Below are 20,301 nucleotides of genomic sequence, written 5' to 3'. Positions count from 1 at the left end.
ACAAAGAGACCAAGTTTGCTTCTTTCTTTTTAATCATTTCGTCTGATAAGAAATCGAAGAGACCTGAATAGGAATTTAGCAAAGAAACAAAGTGTGCCGCGGGGATAATGCCTTTTTTCCTGGGATGGATGTAACTCTGTACTTCGTCTTCATAAGGGAACAGTGAGAGGAATTTGTACATCTGGAAGCGCAAGTTATCATCTTTAAACACCGGAAAGGAACAAATGAATGTGAGTATCCATCAAAGCTGGACTGCGCAGACCTTCCAGCGCCACAAGTAACCAGCCTGATGTTGAAGTTATTCATCAGTGTTTATCTCTAAGCACACTTTACCCCCTTTCACTTATACATTGTTAACAACGCGTTACTAATCACGTTGCTTTAGAAAAGGATTTTAGTGGAGGGATGTATGCAAAGCAATTGCCTGTTACTTACTGTTTTAGCAGACCAATGCATCAGCGCGCTCCGTTGCATTTATGCAGACTCGCCTCTAGCATTAAAAAGTTTTAATTAATTAAAAACAAATGCTAGAAAGTAAATTTTAAAGCAGCTCGTGTACGTGTCATTTTAATCGAGTATTTCTACAATCAGTCAATATGCAATGTGGCTAATTTAGGCTACTTAATCTTCTTTCATGCAAAGGTTGATCATATGGATGGATCATTTGGCAGTTTTTCAACTCTATAGCAGTAAGTTCAAAAAACAAAATACTACGTAGACTTTGAGCGGGTAGACTTTGAAGAGCTGACAAAACATTTAACAGTTTGTTAAATCGCACCTTGTTAAAGTCCCCCTGAGATCAAGACATTCCTCTGAAATTGGGAAACCTATATGCAGTTATTGTATAGTCCTCCGAGTGCTGCTGTAGCCGCACGGCTGGTCCTATAGCTGCTCAGTGATTACTCACATCATTACCCACAAAAGGTTTTCATATCTTTTAATTATTAAGCCAATTAAGTCACTGGGATCCATCGCCATGCAGTTGTCTGTGTGATGGTTGCCATGGTGCAGCCCAGGTTTTGTTTCTTTTTTCTTTTTTCTATTTTTCCACTACCAGTCATCAGTTTGAAAAACCCTAACACTTGTATGATTTTATGAGGCTCATTCACCAGAGCCGAGTCTGTTTCATTCATTTTTGTGCATGGTTAGTTGTGAGGCTGTTTGTTTGTATGATAGGGTCATTTCTAACACTTTCTCTGTTCCAGCACATCTTTGCAGTGCGTGCCATGTTTCAGACTTGAGACAAAATCTAAACTTGCAGAAAAAACAAGCGAAAGATGCACCACTTGTGGATAAAACCACAGCTTGGACCTCTGTGGCGTTTATAGGAGTCCAAGAATTATGTCATATTCCCTTTGGTGCACTGAATGAAGCAATCCTTTCACTAGTCTTGTCTCTGTGGCGTGCGTATGATGTTGCTGATGCTATCTGCACTATAGTGTGCAGATTCCTGAAAAAAGAAAAGAAAAGCACATATGTTTCATGCAATCTAACCATAAAGTTTCTCACTGCCTTGCACATTCTGAAAATTGTCTGACTGTGGTTTTGCTCATCTTTTTGCAGTTCAATCATCGCTCAAACAAGCTGAGTGTAAATCAGCTATTGCGTCTGAGGGCACTTTGCCAGAAAGCTGTCGCCTCCAAAGTTCATTTCAACATTTATGACCAGTCCCTGTCATTTTAAAAAAAAGTTGCATCAATGCGAAAGCAAGAATGTCAATCTGGACACCCGCAGATTTAAAAACTCCCAATGAGACCTGCCCTTTTTATAATCAGAAAATGTGAGTCAGGAAAACGTTTACCTTAGTTTGTAGTACTGTTGCTGCTCCTTGCACCCTTGCTACTGTAACATGATACACATCTGTTTTTAATGATGCAATCACTAGCACTGCCAGTGCAATGTCAGGCAGTGTCATCTTCAAAGATATTAGGTGTGTGTGTTTTTTATCCTGAATATCTTACACAAACAGCTGAACCAACCCATGCTGCTCTTGTTGTGGGAAAGAGATGATCCCTTTTGTCATGGACCCTCAGAACCTTGAACTGAAGGGTTCACAGTGAAAAAAATGTAGCTTGTGGGTTTTCCCAATGTGATGTTTGTTATTGTCAGGAAGGGCCTGTCATGGTTTTTCAAGGGCTTTTTAAGACTACATGCCCAACGACTGAAGTATCAAAGAGTAATGCAAGGTACAGAAATGTGGCACTTAGTCTGACAAACATTCAGAGCATTGTAGTTTGCTTTGAGCTAAGCTTGCCATCCTCATGTCCAGTCAATCTGCATTTCTGTCTGTGGTTTCCATTATGGCTCCATCGAGCCCCAAGCAGGCTGGCGTGTTCTTGAAACCACAGACGTTTTCTGTGAGTAACTAGACTCATGACTTGGAATTAGAAGCTCATTTTACGCAGTCTGTCACTATAGCTGTCCCTCTTGGTTTGTTAGTGTTACATAGGTTTTTTGGTTGCGTTAATGAAGTAGAAGCCTGCTTTATTTTGGGGGTAATTTGCTAAACTTTTGTTTGATGGAGGGCGATTTTTAACCAATAATGTATTTCCAGTTAGCACATCATTTACTCACAAGAAGCTATCTCCGATGTTGTCTGTGATTAAGACATTTGCTTGAGGCCAGTGTTTGACAGTTGTTCAGTTAGTGGCAATTGAGAGGCATTCTCTATTCAAAACATATGTATAAATTCTCAGATGAAATGATATGACTTGGCAGGATGATCTGTGGTAAATCCACCGTTTTAATTCTCCTTTTTTTAAAAGTGTCTTTTACTTTGCATTGCTAAGAATTATATTTTCATGAGAGTGTTGGCATTCTTCTATGTAATGTTGGTTATGGCTCATGGAGGGAGGCAGCAGTAGTGTTTGTTTAGATACTGTTTGTTGTAGTAGTTGCCAAACCAAAGGCCTACTTGTCTTCATAGCAGCAGAGAAAGACAAATAGACCTCATACTTCACCCAAAACTGTAAAGCCAGATATAAATAAGCCCAAGTATTTTCAGCTATTAGACGTTAATATCCAATACATTTTGCCAAACACGATTTAGACTACAGTGGAGGGGGAAAAAGTGCTGCCCTGATGTTCCCAGCATTCAAGGCTGCCAGGGATTTTGATGCAGATTTCAGTCATGCTACCAAAGTGTTCACAATGATATCTAGTTTATTCCAACAGAGATTTTCATTCTGTATGTAAATCCCACGAACCAACGATTCGGTCGTTCGACTTGGTTTAAAGGATTCAAAAGAAACTGGGTCAATGCTACAGTTTCAGCTAACACTGAGGTGTGCGTGATATATTACACACACACGCCAGTTTTAGAGAAAAAAAAATAGTGAAGCTCGTGCAAAGTAAACATTTTAGTGTCTTTGTTCAGAGAACATGGGATTAATCCACCAGCGGTTGCGTCATCTTTGCAAAAGCGATTAACAGTATTTAACTACCAGAAGAAGAGAGTCACGTTCTAAGACAATTATGCAAGAAAAATGCTTGAATCCAAACCACAATCGGATTGGCTTACTTAATGCAACAGCTTTTAACCATCAGCAGCCTCTTTGAAGAGTTTTCTTTCCCAAAGCTTGACACATGTGACTTCTCACTGGCAATTTAGGAACAGGTATGAAACTCAGTGATACCTGCGTGGGTGGGCAACAGCAGTTATATATTAGGCTAACATCTTAGCTTTAGTCTGCATAGATTTCTCTTTAATCTCACACTGAATCTTTTGAAACCACGTGCCCTGCTTTACCTGGTATTGTTCAATTAGCTTACCCAACTGTGTGTATGTTATATCCATTAGGCTGCGCTGCTCTGCAGAGGTCCTCCACTGTAGCTCAACCAGAAACTGCATTATTTCAGTTGTGGTATTTGGTCAGGGAGTCTGGCCTTGAAAAGCTATCCTTTGTGCACTGGAGGGAGCTTTGTAAAAGTTCATCCCCAGTGTTTTAGTAAAGTAAATCAGTACTGAGGCTTTAAAGTTCAAGTGCTGTCAAGATTTTCAGCCTGTCATGGATGTGCTTATGTTTTTTGCCAAGAACAGCACTCAGAAAACAACCCAAACTGTACTATGTAATGGTGAATTTGTAGCGCTCGCCTTTTATGGTTTTGTCATTTGCAATTATTATGGTCTCTGTGAAAGCAATAAGAATTAGAGATTAATGGAGCAAATTGGCTCAGAATTCCTTTTTATGCCTAAACCATTGAATCATCTTGGACCGGTAACACAGCAGATGCAAACAGGACACATTCTCATGCCATATTTCAAAACAAGATGTGATACAAGGTTTCTCGCTACTCACACTAAATTCAAAGCAATTTATGACGTTAAAAGTTAGCATCTTCAGTGTTGTGGGCTCTGAATCACGGCAGACTGAAATTAGCCCTGGAATCTTGTGTGCTCATGGCCAACTTCCAGCAGACCTCAATTACAATGCTGCAGAGCCAGAAAAAGGGAAAGAGGTAGACTGCATGGAGCCCTTCAATTCTGCAGTACTGCTCTGTCACTCAAATACACTGTTACCACTGTGGCTAAGACAGATCGCCACACAGCATTCAGGAAGGCATTTAGTCCACACACACACACACACACGCACAGACACATGCTCACACACAGATGCGCAGATGTCTTTGAATGTTTCCTTTTTTTTTTTTTTTTTTTTTTTTTTTTTAAATGACATCAGAAACAGCAGTATGCGACATTACGTGATGGCAGAGCTTCAGTTCATCCTTTGTCATTTTTTTTTTTTTTTTTTTTTTTTAATAAATAGGACAGGGGGAATGAATGAGAGAAAGAGGGGGAGAGAAAGAAAGAAAACCAAAGGGGAGAAGAGACGGTGAGAAGGGGGGGGGAAGAGAGAGAAAAAAAAAAAAAAAGAACTCCTGGGTCACCTGTATGGAGAAAAAAAAACCAAACAAACAAAAAAAACAAACAGAGGAGACAGCAAACAACAAAGAGCAACATAATAATAGAATGTTTCCTTGCAGGTATCAATTAATCCACTGGGGGGAGCCTTAAAGAGCTTTTTACAGAGAGCCAGCCATTCAAATATTGATGCACTTCTGTATATATTTTCTTTAAATTAAAGCAAAATGTACTTAACCAGGAAGTTAAAGTCATTATGAATTAGACCTATTACACAGAACCACAGACAATTGGAAGCCTGTCTTTTTATGTAATGAAAACGACACAATAATTTTCTTTGAGCCAGACACTTGGTGGTTTTGGATTATTCTGCAGATGGTGACAGTCTTATTGAAACATTTCCACATTGCTCCACAGTGTCTCTCAGTCTCAATTACATTTCCTCTGCAGTGGTGTGGATCCTTTGCCAGAGTGTGCCTATTGTTTATGCAAGAAATCCTAATACCCTTGCTGCTTTTAAATATCAGTGTTTCAATATTTTTTCCCCTTGATTTAACACTCACACTCTTACTTCTCATAAACTCAATATGTTTGCCTAAGGAGAGTTATTTGAAAGGGTTCTTGGGGGGGATTGTTTTAAAATTCCTCATTCCACGAAAGATAAATGTGGTGGTAAATATTAAATCCAGGACTTCACCTCCCAGACTTATACAAAGGCGAACAGCTATGGCAAACACACGGGGTAGCCTGGCCAAACTGATTCTCGCACCCTTTTAATTAAAGCTGCAGAGCAACAGCTAAAGACTCCCTGTCTGAAGTGGTATGCTGTGGCCTGTGGCTTTGATGTTTCTTTAGCAAAGGGGGGCTCTCTGGTATATGGGAGAAACAAGGTGTCGACTTATTAGGTGAAAAAGAAGTGAAGGAAAATGTTATGTGCTTGGCCAGTTGTATATAGTGTGGGTAGGAGCAAAGTCAATAAAACATATGGGAAAGTGTTTAAGGCATGTAGGCTACCTAGGTGTCTTAAACTACCTTACTATAAAAATATTACACCTTTACTTAGTTTCTGCTGTTCTGACTTTTTTTTTAATAATATTTTGATATTGCTCAGCCTTTCCTCTCTGTGTGTCTCTAGGTTTAAAACGAAGGGGCCAAAATGAAGACTGCTGCCAAGGGTTTTGGGAAGTCTGTAATGGATTCTTTGCATCGTGAGGGTTGGTGGAGCCAAAGGATAGTGCTAATGGTATATGTGGTCTTGGAGCTTATAGCAGTCCACTCACCTGTGGTCTTGGGAACCCTTGAGCTACAGCTAGATGAGGAGCAACCAGCAGGTACAATTGTAGGTGACATCAGTGCAGGACTCCCCCCTGGCGTAACAGCATCCTTGTACTTCATTTCAGACCATGAGGGCACAGGAGTAGGGAGTGATTTGGATATAGATGAAAGCACAGGCATTATTAAAACTGCCAAAGTTCTGGATAGAGAATTAAGGGATAGGTACAACTTCATTGCAGTCACCATGACAGGTGTGACAGTAGAGGTGACCATCAAGGTGAATGATATAAATGACCACGCTCCAAAGTTCCCCAGAAAGCAAGCCACTTTTAAAATTCCTGAACAGACAGCTATCGGCACTAGGTTTCCTCTCGAGCCAGCTGTTGATAGTGATAAAGGGCAGCTTACGACACAGGGTTACCTTATCAAGGATGGAAATGTTGGCCAGGCGTTCACCTTGGAAACCAGGAGAGGAAGCAATGAAGTTCTCTATCTGGATTTGGTGGTCAATACCATTCTAGACAGAGAGAAAAGATCCACCTATACTTTATCTTTGGAGGCTTTTGATGGCGGGTCCCCCAAAAGAACTGATCAGATGACGTTAGATATTACTGTGCAAGATATTAATGACAACGCTCCTGTTTTTAACCAGAGCCGCTACCATGCTATAATATCTGAAAACCTTCAACCAGGAAGTAACATCCTGCAGGTGTTTGCCACAGATGTTGATGAGGGCGATAATGGGATGGTGCTATATGAAATTAACAGGAGACAAAGCGACCCAGATCGCTACTTTGTCATAGATTCTCGCACTGGCATCATCACCCTCAACAAACCACTGGACTTCGAGATGAGGAGGGTCCACGAGCTGGTGGTCCAGGCGCAAGACAACGCAACTCACCCAGAAGTGACCAATGCCTTTGTCACCATTCATGTCAGAGACTACAATGACAACCAGCCTACAATGACCATCATCTTTCTCAGTGAGGACGGATCTCCCAGAATCTCAGAAGGGGCACAGCCAGGCCAGTACGTAGCCCGCATCTCAGTCACTGACCCAGACTACGGAGAGTATGCTAATGTCAATGTGTCACTAGAGGGAGGTGATGGAAAGTTTGCCCTGACCACTAAGGATAGCATAATCTATTTGATTTGTGTGGATCAGATTCTGGACCGCGAGGAAAGAGACACCTATGAGCTGAGGGTGATGGCGACAGATTCCGGCATGCCTCCGCTCAGGGCTGAATCCTCCTTCACTATCCAAGTGATTGACATCAATGACAATCCTCCTCTCTTTGACCAACCAGTGTACAGGCAGGTCATTCCTGAAGTGGTGTTTCCAGGTAGCTTTGTGTTACAGGTAACAGCTAGAGATAAAGACCAGGGGCCAAATGGGGACATAAGCTACAGCATCCTACAAGATGGAAGTGCTTATTACAGCTGGTTCAGTATAGACTCCATTACTGGCATTATTACCACTCTCTCCCAGCTGGATTATGAAAAGAACCCTAGTCCCAGTATAACTGTGGTGGCCACTGATGGAGGAAAGCCATCTCTTTCATCCACTGCAGTTGTAAACATCTTTCTTCAGGATATAAATGACAACGAGCCTGTTTTTGAGAGAAACTTCTACAATGTGTCTGTCGAGGAGAACACAGCACCGGGGACCTGCATTCTCGAGGTAGGATTTTTTAATGTTTTAATTCAGTAAAAGGTTATGAATTGATTGATTTGATCAACACTCCCACGCTTTAACACTTTGCTTATGTAAGGGTCTGCATTGGACTTTGGTGCAACTGTGGAGAGCGACAAATGGAAAGTTATTAGATAAATAAAATAGAAGTTTGTCAGAGTAACTCCTTTTTTCCTCATCGAGGGTTATTATTTAATGCTAAAGCTGTTTAAATTGGACAGCCTTAGTGAGGATTTACCTGCAAATTTAGGCCAACATGATCTGCTCCTTGGCTGTCCTCTCCTTCACCTCTCAAAAGGTTTCCAGGGTAACAGAGGCAGTGCAAAGTCCTCCGTCAGCCGAGGCACAAAGGAGTTTTTCACATATTCACAGACAGAGACAAATTCAGGGCTTTATCCAAAGAAATAGATGTCACTTCAGTCTCAAAAGGCACCTTAATTAGGGTTGTTGAGCGTGAGAAAAAAATGGCCATAAGCGACAAGATGAATTAAAGTTCAGACAAATTAGATCACCCCATGTAAATGCAGTGTTTTTTTCTGGTAAAAAATAATTTCCACTAGTCATTTATTAATAAAAAGACTGCAATTACAAAGAGAAAATGAGGCATATCAGGTGTCATTCAAGCCATTTCTCACATCAGCAAGCTGGAGTTTCTTTTTACGAGTATAGAGATTCTGTTTTGCAAGTGTGTACAGCAGTACTGCATGGATCAAGGAGTTGGAAATAGAGTGCAGCCCAGATGGACGGCCTAGCAGATGAGATCTTGGCCCAGGATTTTGCTGTGGATGAGGGAGGGGTGAAAGGAGACACAATGTCATACTGTGGCACTTAAATGTAGTTAAGGCACTACAAGGACTTTTTGTGGGTAGTTTATAAATCAAAAAGACCGCAAGTGTAATGAGAAAGGGGAATGTTCTGAAATTGATTTTGAAAATTGGAAAGTCGACCAATGAGTAATTAAAAAATGTATGTTTTGGACTGTGAAACTCTAAGATCACTGTTTCCAGTGTGAGCTGGAGTTCATGTTTGATTAAAAAAGTTTAAGGAAAAAACGATTTCATGTTTTCTTTCGAACCAGCGATTTTCAGAGTTCTGTCTTTACTCTCCATTGGCTGCTTACTACCTGCCCTCAGACAGTTCCTAAGAGTATGACATGCTTGATCTGTGGGTCCTACTGAGTCCAAGTATGAAGTAGTTCTTCAAAGCCTCTGCTCTCTGGCCTCTCTTGGGCTTCACTGGTTGTTGCAGACGTGTGTTTGGCGGCCCATGTGAGAACAGACTGCTCTTACTTAGGGTGCCAGTTCTACATCCAAACATCTCAGCAAGACATCTGATGACTGCCTTTTCTCTTTGTAGATAAAATTCTCAGTGTACCCATCTTTCACAGACAAAGCCACCCCCCAAAAAAAACCTATAGTATGGACATTATGATTATCACGTTACCTTTTCGCTCTCCTCTTCCCATCTGTGGGTGTTTCAGGGCTATTCTCATGTGGCGTGATTATTTTTTGTCACTTTCACTATACATCAGATGCTTTTACAGATGACTTTATAATTAGATGTGTGTGTGTGTGTGTGGGGGGGGGGATAAATAAAAAATAAGGGCTTAATCCTATTAACAGGCATCACTCTTGTAATTCAATATATGAGATCTGCTGCAAAGAAAATAGGTCACCCTGGAGAGGGGAAATCAAATTCGACATGAAAAACAGCACTTGAAAACTATGAGCTGCATTATGGAATGTGTTTCATGAGGCGTTACTAATTCCATTCTCCTTTATTAGTTTTCCAACTGTGTCCAATTTACAAGTTTTCTGGATGGTGTCGAGGTTCAATATAACTCTACAACACATATCCGAATCCATATCCGGAACCACAATACCAACGCAACTTTCTACAGTCCACACTTCATTTTATAAATTATGCTCTCTTGCCTCATATTATATCTCCGTTCCAGATTGCAAGCATGCATTCACTCAAGAGGAACTGTTACATTTCATTGTACAAATGTATTTTTTTAATGCAAATGTGTGAAGACCTTGTTGAATAATAAGAAAGTAATAAGACGAAAAAAGTTATTACTTCTGCGTCATTTTATCACATCTGTTAATCAGAGGCTTTTGATTGAGGAAGAAGAATATAATATAAGTAATATAAGTCGTTGTTAAACATAATGAGGCACATGGTTGTCTTGGCTTTTACATATGTAATAAGTAATGAAAGTTTTCAGTTGATTGTGTCACAATCCTGCACTGGGGAATAATTTACGCCTCATATCATTGCGGCTCTTGGCTCATTTGGAGGGTCTCTGCTAAGAATTGCCCCTCTGTCTGTTTTCGGGTTGTTCTGGCTCCAGCAGAAAGGCGAGAGGGGGTCTCCGAGCAGCTGAGGGGGAAATGAACCCTGACAAGCGCTTGCATGAGTAGCGGAGGTGACATAAGCAGGGGGGCTTCCTTGTCTGTCTGCTTGTCCGGCAGACGCTAAATTCTTATCTGATCTCACTTCATTTCTCATTACCTAGGTGTGAAGATAGGCCAGAACTAATTTTTAAAGCCACCTCCCCCACGTTCATGACTGAATGGACCGCTTTTATTGCTGCAAACCCCTTAGCAACATGAGACGAAGACTGCTTTCTGTGAGACTTTCTTGAAGCTGTATTCAAACTTTTGCATTTATCTGCTGTTTTGGTGCCTAATTTGCTTCCGTTTCTGAAAATCTCTTTCCTTCAAAAAACATTAATCTATGAGTATTATTCTTTGCCTATGATTTCTCGTGGGCAGACCTACTATGAGCCTTTTTTTTAAGTTTAGATACCACATAAAGCAGCATTCAAACATATCTATTATTTCACATTGAATGCTTTAAAGAAAACCTAGTTGAAAGGGGTACCTCAGTGAAGTGGCACTATGAATCAGTACTCCATTCCTGGCAGCATAAAAGAAACCACTCTGTGAGGGAAAAATACCCATAATTCCCCTCGAGAAAACGTATGAATGATTGAGCTTCTTTCTAGTGTTTTTTTCACACTCACAGTTTCCGTAGTTTTCTTTCTACTACAATGACCACCTACCTTCTAATGACTAAGCAGGTTCTAATAACAGTGATACAAATCCAGTGTCCTCAGCTCTTTATTAGCTGTTAAATAAGTGCTTTGTTGTGTAGTGAAGACTCAGGTATTCAGTGATAAACTGTGGATGGTGCTTTTGGTTTAGGTTCCTCCCTGGAACGCCTACATTGATGAATTAGACCTTGCTTTTTATAGTCTTTTCAGTATAGCATACTTTTGACTTCATATTAAAAACTGAATGAAAATTTAATATCTGACAGTAAATCTATGAAGTTGGCTAATGCAAGTGGCACGTGAACCTCAGTATTTCGTATTTTGAAATTGCAGCTCTCTCCTTCTCCATAAAAAGTTTCTCCTCTCACTGTTTCAGCAGCTACCGCTGAACGGCGACCACATTTTCAGCCCATAAAAATTCAAAACATAAAAATGGCTCATTTTGAATTTCACCCAAACTGAACTTTACAAAACGAAAATGCAAAATGTAATGATTTGGTGACTGAACGTTACACCTGCTCAATCACACATTTTTCATAACTACCTTGTCAACTAAAGCTCTTCCAAAAACATTCAAATGACACTGCAGCATTTTGAAAATAAGTGAGGTAAACTATGAAAATGACGGGAACTGCCAGTTTCATATGGATATTTTGGTATACAAACCATGTAATCAGTTTTCACCAGACATTTTCCTGGAGATGGTTTTTGTCAAGCGAAATACTCACTTGTCTGTTTTAATACCAGCCTGGCTTTTTCTTCCTCTGAGACTGGTTTAGCTTGAGGCAAGCTGACTCTGTTTTTGGTCTCCCTTTTCTGTTTCTTTTTCCTCCTGCTAACTACCGAGCTTCATTGTGGCTCTGTGGTATAACAGTATTTTCAGGGAATGGTAAAATTGCAGGAAACTGGATGTGCTACTTAATGTGTTCGTGAATGTAATACTTCCTCGAACACTTACTCCTGGGCCTAGCAGGGGCAATGAAGCGAACATAAACACTGATGTACATCTGGATAGAGTGTGGGTGTTCAGGTCAAAGTTGCTCTGCTCGAGACAGCTGAACGCATTTTATTGTGCTTAGCCGTCCATCATCAAATCTGCCGCCTCTTTCTGTCCAACAGCACAGGAAGAGGAGAAGGTTGTGGTGAAAATTTAATGTTATATGGTTGAATACAGAAGCTGGGAGGAAATACTGTTCATTAGTGTAAAACCAAAGCTGTGGGTGTGCGCATGTCGAACTGTGAAACAACATGAAAGGAACCCTGCATTTAAGGATTAAAGTGCAACTACTGCATTTAACTATACTGTAGAGCTGCAAAGATTTAATTTATTATTTATTCATAACTATTAATAATTATTAGGAGAAATTTTCATTGTAAATGCAGGAAAATATGCCCATCATAATATATCATGGTTTCCCAAATGTCTAATGTCCAAACAAACGGGCAGCAGCCAGTGATATTTTGCAAAACACAGTCCAAATTTGTTGCTGGTTGCTGTCCATTATGTGAGTGCTGAGTGGTAAGTGTATGCAATGTTTACAAGACCTCAGTGCTGTGATGCAACCACATGGAGTGCTGGCTGTAAAGCAGAAGTTGTGAGGTATGAAAGTTCACTGGAGGGGTTTCCTGCCCGCATCTGGCAAGGAAGGAAGATGGGCTTATATATCCCCCTTGTGGGACACAAAATTTCATTAGTACAGTCTGTCACCCAGACTGTCTGCTGCAGGTGAGACAGACCTCTCAGCACTGCTTCCAAGTTTCTGTGAAAGACTGTGTGAGCACAGTGAAAGTAGAGAGCGCGAGAGACGCAAAGAAAACAGCCGAGAGTCTCCAGAGGGACACTCGGCCTCTGGCAGCTGTAACAAAGCTCATTCTCAGCAGCTGGATTCAGCTGTTGATCCCTTTTCTAACATCTATCCTCTGACTCTGAGGAGTGGGATATCACTCTTCCTGTCTGAGTCTCTGTGTTTGTCTCTGTCCTTGTTCTTTCTGCCATGATCAGACTTCTTATCTCTTCCTTTCTCCCTTTCCCACACTTATGTGTCCTCTTTGTGATCCAATTACACCTCTTCCCTTCCCCTTGTTTCCCTGTGGAGTGGTGACATGTGGATCAGAGCAGGTGAGAGCAGCACATCTGCTTGCCTGGGGATGCTTGAGCACCCCTGGAGTGACACAAACAGGCAGCTTCGTAGGTCTCAGTCTGAGCAGACCCAGGCTTATCTGGTTGGATCGTTCAAGAAAGAATGGTTGGAAATTATCAACAGAGTGAAGTCAGACTGCAGGTGTGTGGCCTTTAAGGGTGTCTACATGGCCACGTTGTTACAGTGTTGTATTCAGGCACAAGAGGAAGACTTTTGTTTAACCTTTGTAAATAGAGACGATTATTCACTTTGCCATTCGTCTCTTTTGAGACGAATGAGTGGGAAGGGGGGTAGACCTCGAGGCTGACTGTGCTAACGGCTGCCAGGCCTTCTGTTCTCACAGTCCGTGGTCCCCCTGCACATGTGCAAGGCAGTTGGCATCGCTAAACAAGCTGGGCATCAGGAAGCATCATCTGCTTGCGATATTCACACTGTTCCAAAGCAAATCTGTGCTAAATCATCCATCCAGTCCCCTGCTGTCCATCAAAAGCCACCAGACCGGAAAGTAGACACTGAGTGACAGTTTGCCAGGTAACAAAAATCAGTAATCAGAAGACTACATTCTATACAAACAGCCACAAATCAATTTTGGCAGGATGATGAGGGTCATGTGTTGTAATGAAAGAAAGCAGCTGCCAACATGTTGAATTTTTCATTCACGACATGCATGCATATACTATATATACACAGCCCTAAAATATCTTAACCGCTGAGCAATGTCTCTAAATCCAGAAGTTAACTGTTACAAAGAATGCATCGCTTTTGTCTGCCAGCAACCTCAGCCCCCTTTTTGCTCCAGCCTTTCTGCTGCACTGACTGCCAGTTGAAATAACGATTGAGAAGAATGTTACTGAGCCCAAAAAGTCATGGAAGGAGTGGCGCATTCAGTGCCTGCTCTTAGTCCGATCAGTTTGCTTTACAACCGTGTCCGATTGGGGCTAGAAAAATGTATGAACACAGAGATTAGGCAATACGTAAGTTGCCCAAGTGAGAAATAGTGGATGTTGGATAGTGTTTCAGGAAATTCAGGTGGCAAAAAATAGGTAATCTTTGTGGAACCTGTGTTGACACTGTTAGCACTGTAAAAACAGAATGTTTTTCAGATAATGATCATTCAGGACATTATGAAAACTGACTGAATACATAGTGATTTCTACCTGAAATGTGACATTTTGCACAGTTTATTTTACTTTTGCCAGCTAAGAAATAATTTTTTACTTTAAATGCTTGTAATTTTATCTCATTGTCAAAGTAATATATTGTTAATAATATCACTAGACATCTTACATATTCATACAATACCCAGTAATAATAGATGAGTAGAGCAGAAACAGAAAACTTTTCAGGATCAAAGAATTTGTTATTTCTAGTACTCAGCCCAGTTCCACTGAGCTGTTGTTGTTTTTAAGCCTTGTAAGACAGAGCAAGAGAAAGAGAATGACAAACCACACGGAAAAGGAGGTTTGTGTGGAGAGACGCTCCACTTTTACATTGTGGTTTACCCACATTGTCTGTCTTGGCTTCAGACAGAAAGGCACCCTGGCCTGCTAAAACCAGACTCCCAATCTGTGTGTACTGATGCTGCATGGTGGTCCAACCTCACAGTGCTGTTTGCATATCTTGATGCTTTGACCACATCTATCAGAAATGCCACTTGTGTTGTAAGGGAGGACATCTGTTGTGCCATTTTTATTGTATAGAAATGCGTCCACCCTGTAGATTAGTTGTAATGAGACAACTGCTGAGCCTAACATAGATTTCCTGAGTACTAGGTGATTTAAAGATTTAGCGGGGGAGCTAATTACCGCGGGGTTGCGTACCTCCTTAGGAAGGCTAATTTGATTCTGGTGCTGCAGAATTTATGTTGTGAGTTGGGTGCTGCTTCTTTTAGCTGCTGTGTTGAAAGGCCAGATCTTTGTTTTGATTGTTGTGTATAGCCTGGTGCTGCGGGGAGCCTGCATGGAGCAAAGGGAGCAGTGGGACCGTCTGCTGTAATTAGGCAGAGCTGGTTGCAGGATTCAAGATGTGTGATGTGGTATCATAGCAGACGAACAAAAAGCCAGGAAAGGGGTGTGTGTGTGTCTATGTGCATGTATCGGTGTAGACAAGGTTCGACAGTGGAAGAAATTCTCTAATCAGTGGTCTGGGTTCCTCCCAGGCTGCATCACAAATGAATCTTATGGGATCCAAAACATCGACGTGGGCGAAAGAAACTGATGGAGCTGATATGAATTTGGCAATCCATGGTGAAACTAGAACAATGCACATCAACACTGAACACCACCCTTCTCTTCCAGTGCTGGCTGAATGCTGGACATGCAGCCAGTCAGATCCAACTGGGGCAAAAACCATGCTGAGTTTCAGCACTGTGGAATCTGAAGTGAAAAGTACCTTACGTTTTTGTGTTTAAATGAGAATGGCTTAAGCACACTATACAGAGTCAGTCTTTCAGCCTTGCTGGAAAAGCTGATCACCCACAGAGGATGGTCCTAAAAAAATACTCCATGGTTAAGTACCCAGAAAAAGTGTGTATTGTCTGCAGCCTCGCTGCGTCTGAGAAGTCAGCTCGGGAGTGAAATAAATGCAGATGGTGGAATGGCCAGCATAATGGAGAAACAATTTGTTGATAATTTCAGCAAGTCAATGCATCACTGCCAAGGCTGAAGGCATCCAGACATCTGGTTTAAGAAGCTGCGTCCAGTCAAACCTGGCGATGTCTTTATAGAAGATCGATGGAAATCATACACGATACGCTTCATCAGATTTTAGTTGCAACAAAAACCTCTAATCTCACTCTGACATTTCTTTCATGAGCCCACAGTTTTCTGTAACATCTCTAAGCATTTGTTGCTCCTTTGTCAAATCCCCTAGCGCAACTGTGATAAGAACAAAACACCTTTTTACGTGATGGTTGTAGAGTGGCTAGAGTACATCCTCACTTTCATGTGGCAGGCAGTGATACTTGCATGCAATCTCACTGAAAAGGACTCTGGGGTGTGCAGATGTGAACGATCTTGGTTTGCAAACCGGTGCAGATCTTTGGTTTGATGCCCGGAGTGAACTACAGTATCACCTGCTGCCAATTTTTACCATCAACAACTTATTGCTTACAGGCCCTGATTAGCCCAGACAGCGGATATCGTGATTAATGTAGCAATTTGCCATTTGTATGTGAAGTCATGCCATGCTGGGATAACACTATTCATCTAAAGATCTGCTCTGGACTGGGTAGTTTATTTCTTCATATGTCCCATTAATCGTTTTCCAGTACAACCAAAACATTCTCCTGCTGGTCATTGCTCGCGGGTGTTTAGTTAATTGAGGAAGGAGGAGTGAATTGCTCGAGTCACATTTTTGCTGACATTTTCTCAGTTCATCAGGAACACAGCTGTCACACTTTCAGTTACTACCCTGCAGCGCTAAAGTTGTGATCATCCGATTCTCTTGACAGATCAGCCAACACTCAGAATGCAGGACACATGCAGTTTCATCATTACTGTTATAACAAAGGCTTTGATTAAAAATAAATACTGTTTTCAACCTGGGGGAAGCAGCTGAGTGATGTTTAAAGATGACAACTCAAAAGTCTCCTGGGGTGTATCCAGATGGATTTGTGGTCTCCGAAGTAAACAGAATGTTTGATAAGCCTGTGACGATATAGGATTCCTTACTTATTGCACAGAAGCATATGGAGTACCCTCATGCAGCAATGCTCCTGTGTTTTGCTGTAATGTAAAAACTCTTGGTTAATGTACTTGATGCATACATAATGAGAGTGCAAACAAGTGTGAGGATACTGTAATGCTCACAGAAGTTCAGGGTACTGTATTGGAAATGTCCTTCATCAGTTTGCCTGAGAGAAGTTAAAATATTACAGGAAGACTGAGTTTAAACATTGTAACTGAACCCATGTGCAAGCTGCCGTCATTTCATTTATGCTACTATGTGTGATTTAAGCGTTTGAGGCTGAGATGCAGACATTTAATGCACTGTCATAATGCTTTGGCAGAGACATTTTTGTGAGCAATTATGTACTGAGTGTATTCATGACTGTGCATGGGAAAAAGAGAAAATAATCAGGCATCCTTTCTGCCTTTAAATCTTAGCCAGCTTCAGTCAGTGCTCTTCCCCTGTCACCATTCCCGTCGTCACTGCTACTGCTCCATTTTTTATTTATGGGCTTCCCTTTTGCTTTTTTACCTCGAGCATACTAATTCTACAATGTAATAAGCTTAGTGGTTTCTTTGCAGTTTTCATTCTTATTACCATGGAGTCATCTTTCAAAGATTGTCTCCTGCAATATAAAAAGAACTGCATGGAAATCTGCTCGTGTACAGGAAAGCTTTCATTGTTCCACCTTTGCTAAATTTTCCAATAGTGTAACCAGTTCAGCTTTTCTGCTTATTTTTCTCTGTTTTTCTGTAGTCTTTTCACGTTTCACCATTACTAGATTTGCAGATAAAGCTTTTTGCTGTGTTGTTTTTTTCCTGATTGTGTATTTCTAAAAGGCGGCTTTTTCAATTTTTGGGGGAAAACTCCTTTGAGACTCTCCCCCCTCCTGCCGTTCTGTAAATGACTTGTAAACAGGCTGTTTAAGTGTGAAGTCACCCTCTGCCCCGCTTCCGTTCTTTATTCATCACACTGACACACATACAGAGAACTATGGTGAATGTTTTTCCTAAAATGCTTGGGGGAAGGGCACCACTTCTGCCTTGGGACTGGGACAAATTCTGACACAGGCTACAAAAAGTAGCTTTGAAGGAGACATACCAGAGACAAAATTATATATATATATATATATATATATATATATATATATATATATATATATATATATATATATATATATATATATATATATATATATATATATTCTTTTTAGTCAAATGACTTTAAAATTGTTAACTATACATGATTTCAAGCTTTAAAATAATATAATATTTTAATAATGAAATCTCAAGCTATAAATATATATATATATATATATATATATATATATATATATATATATATATATATATATTCTTTTTAGTCAAATGACTTTAAAATTGTTAACTATACATGATTTCAAGCTTTAAAATAATATAATATTTTAATAATGAAATCTCAAGCTATATATATATATATATATATATATATATATATATATATATATATATATATATATATATATATATATATATATATATATATATATATATCTTTTTAGTCAAATGACTTTAAAATTGTTAACTATACATGATTTCAAGCTTTAAAATAATATAATATTTTAATAATGAAATCTCAAGCTGCCCATTTAGGCTTTCTTTTTTGAAATATATTTAATGATCTGTGGCTATTAATTATGTATAAAGTTTGGGCTTTTTGATGCTGCATAAAAAAAAACTGAGCGAAAAATAGAACTAACTGGGGAAAATGAAACAAATGGGAAACTCGGAAGGAGCAAAGAGTGAGAAAGAAAGCAGACGCTGAGAGGGAAAAAGTGCAGATTTACCTCATGCAGTGTGCGTGCAAAAGTGTATATGAAGCTCAAGTGGTGGTTTGTTACCATGGCAATATTGGGAAACAAGAGTGGGTGGAGAGTAGCGTAAACAAGAAACCCCATCGATTTCATGGGCAAATCATCATCCCAAAGTTCCTGTTTTTCCGCTGTAACTGCAGTGGAGTATTTACGTGCGAGGACAGTCCCGAAATTATTTGTGGAGAGGTGAACTCATGAAACCTTGAAAGCTCAGCTACTCTGCAGCTTGTGAAAACATTTTTTTTTAAGGTAGTGGCCTCTGTTTAGAGTTAAGCTGTCCTTTTTTTTCCCAGAGTTCATCACTGTTTCTCTTTGGGCTGTCTCACTGTCTCAGCTATCTCACAACATTATCAACATATCCTAGAGGTCTGGGGAACATGTAGCAGAGTCTAAGGATGTTTGTTTGGAGATAGAGAACATCACGATCCCTTGGCTAGAGAAGGTACATTTATCCTGATGTATAAACACATAGTATAAACTGAGCTATCAGATGAATCTATATTGTATATCAACTGAGGTTTTCATTTGGAGGGGAAATCATGGGGGTAGCACGGGACTGAATGTGTTTATTCAACATGTTTCGCCCTCCACAACCTCCCCATCCTCCCCATCCTCACATGTTGTCAGTGGTTGGGCCTCTGCATCTGTCATGAAGGACACACATGGGGAAGAGTTCACAGGGCCCCCACTCTTCCAAACCTCATTTCTGCTCAGACGACTTTGTCCCTGTTTTTTGTCTCACGACAGGGACTTTCCTTTACTGTCTCCCTCCCGGCGCGCCTGCATTCTGATAACAAGGGGGAACTCAATGAAGTGCCAGTGCGATTAGATTCAATTTGTCCTTCTTTTTTCTTCTTCTATCAGCCTAAAAAACACTTCCCTCCAGAAACAGGTTCATCCCACATCTACAACCTCCTTGCTGCCACAAGCGGAAAGTCTGTTGGTAATATTCAGCCATTATCTCGCACTGTTTAGAACTGTGATGAAGCAGTCACAAATCTCTTATCTCAGATGGGACAAAGCCTTCATGGGCACTGAGGACAACAGTGTAAACACTGAAGGAGGGAGAGTGTTTCATTGGAATGATGGGCGTCTGTCTGAGCAAACAGGATGTATTTGTTTCAGGTCTCTATTTTGGGAAAATATTTTAAAAGCTTGTTCTTGCCTTGTTATTTGAATTCAAGACATGGATGCATACGTGCGTCTCACTGACTAATGACAACTTTATCCTATTTGTCTAAATAGAAATCTGGTGTTCGAGGACTCTGCTTGACAGAGAAATTCATTAGCATTTTATTCTACTGGGTGAAGCACCCAATTAATATCTCAGATGTGTTTGCAAAGATCCTGAGACTTTGTGATAGGCAGGAAAAAACAAGTGCCAGTGTGTTCTTTTCACATTCTGACAAAATGCATCTGCAAAAGCATGAACAAAATCTTTAGGTAAGGGAGAAGATTATCATGTTGATAATTTAGATTATTATTTGCTCTTTTTAGTTTATCTGCATTTGTTAGAAGTGACTCAATGACATAATAAGAAGTGTAAGAAGATCCTAAAAAAAAGAAAAAAATGAGAGAGAATTTGCCTGCAGAGGCTAAGTCGCAACTAGCTGCTAGGTTCCCAGATTAAAAAAGGTGTGTCAGGATGAAGCCAAAGCACACAGGCTCAAATTATATTTGGCTTGGATGTACTGCACAAAATGCCTAAATCACAGAAGAACTATACAGAAGGGCCAGCGGGATGTGAAA

The 20,301-nt window shown here is 40.4% G+C and overlaps 1 protein-coding gene across 1 annotated transcript in view; it reads left to right on the top strand.

The window, feature by feature from the left end:
* Positions 1-6,017: 6,017 nt before the first annotated feature.
* The window catches only part of LOC146619221 (protocadherin-16-like), a 70,111-nt gene continuing 55,827 nt past the window's right edge, over positions 6,018-20,301 (top strand). The window contains exon 1 of the mRNA XM_085370210.1: positions 6,018-7,817. Coding sequence (XP_085226336.1) covers positions 6,018-7,817 — 1,800 coding nt within the window. The remainder of the gene's footprint in view (positions 7,818-20,301) is intronic.

This window comes from Diplotaxodon limnothrissa, linkage group LG14 (assembly GCF_057381915.1).
Source record: "Diplotaxodon limnothrissa isolate DT_005_m linkage group LG14, D_limnothrissa_male_GT1.1, whole genome shotgun sequence".
Taxonomy (NCBI): domain Eukaryota; kingdom Metazoa; phylum Chordata; class Actinopteri; order Cichliformes; family Cichlidae; genus Diplotaxodon; species Diplotaxodon limnothrissa.
The sequence above is the reverse complement of the archived record's forward strand: the minus strand, read 5'-3'. Positions and strand labels throughout refer to the sequence as shown.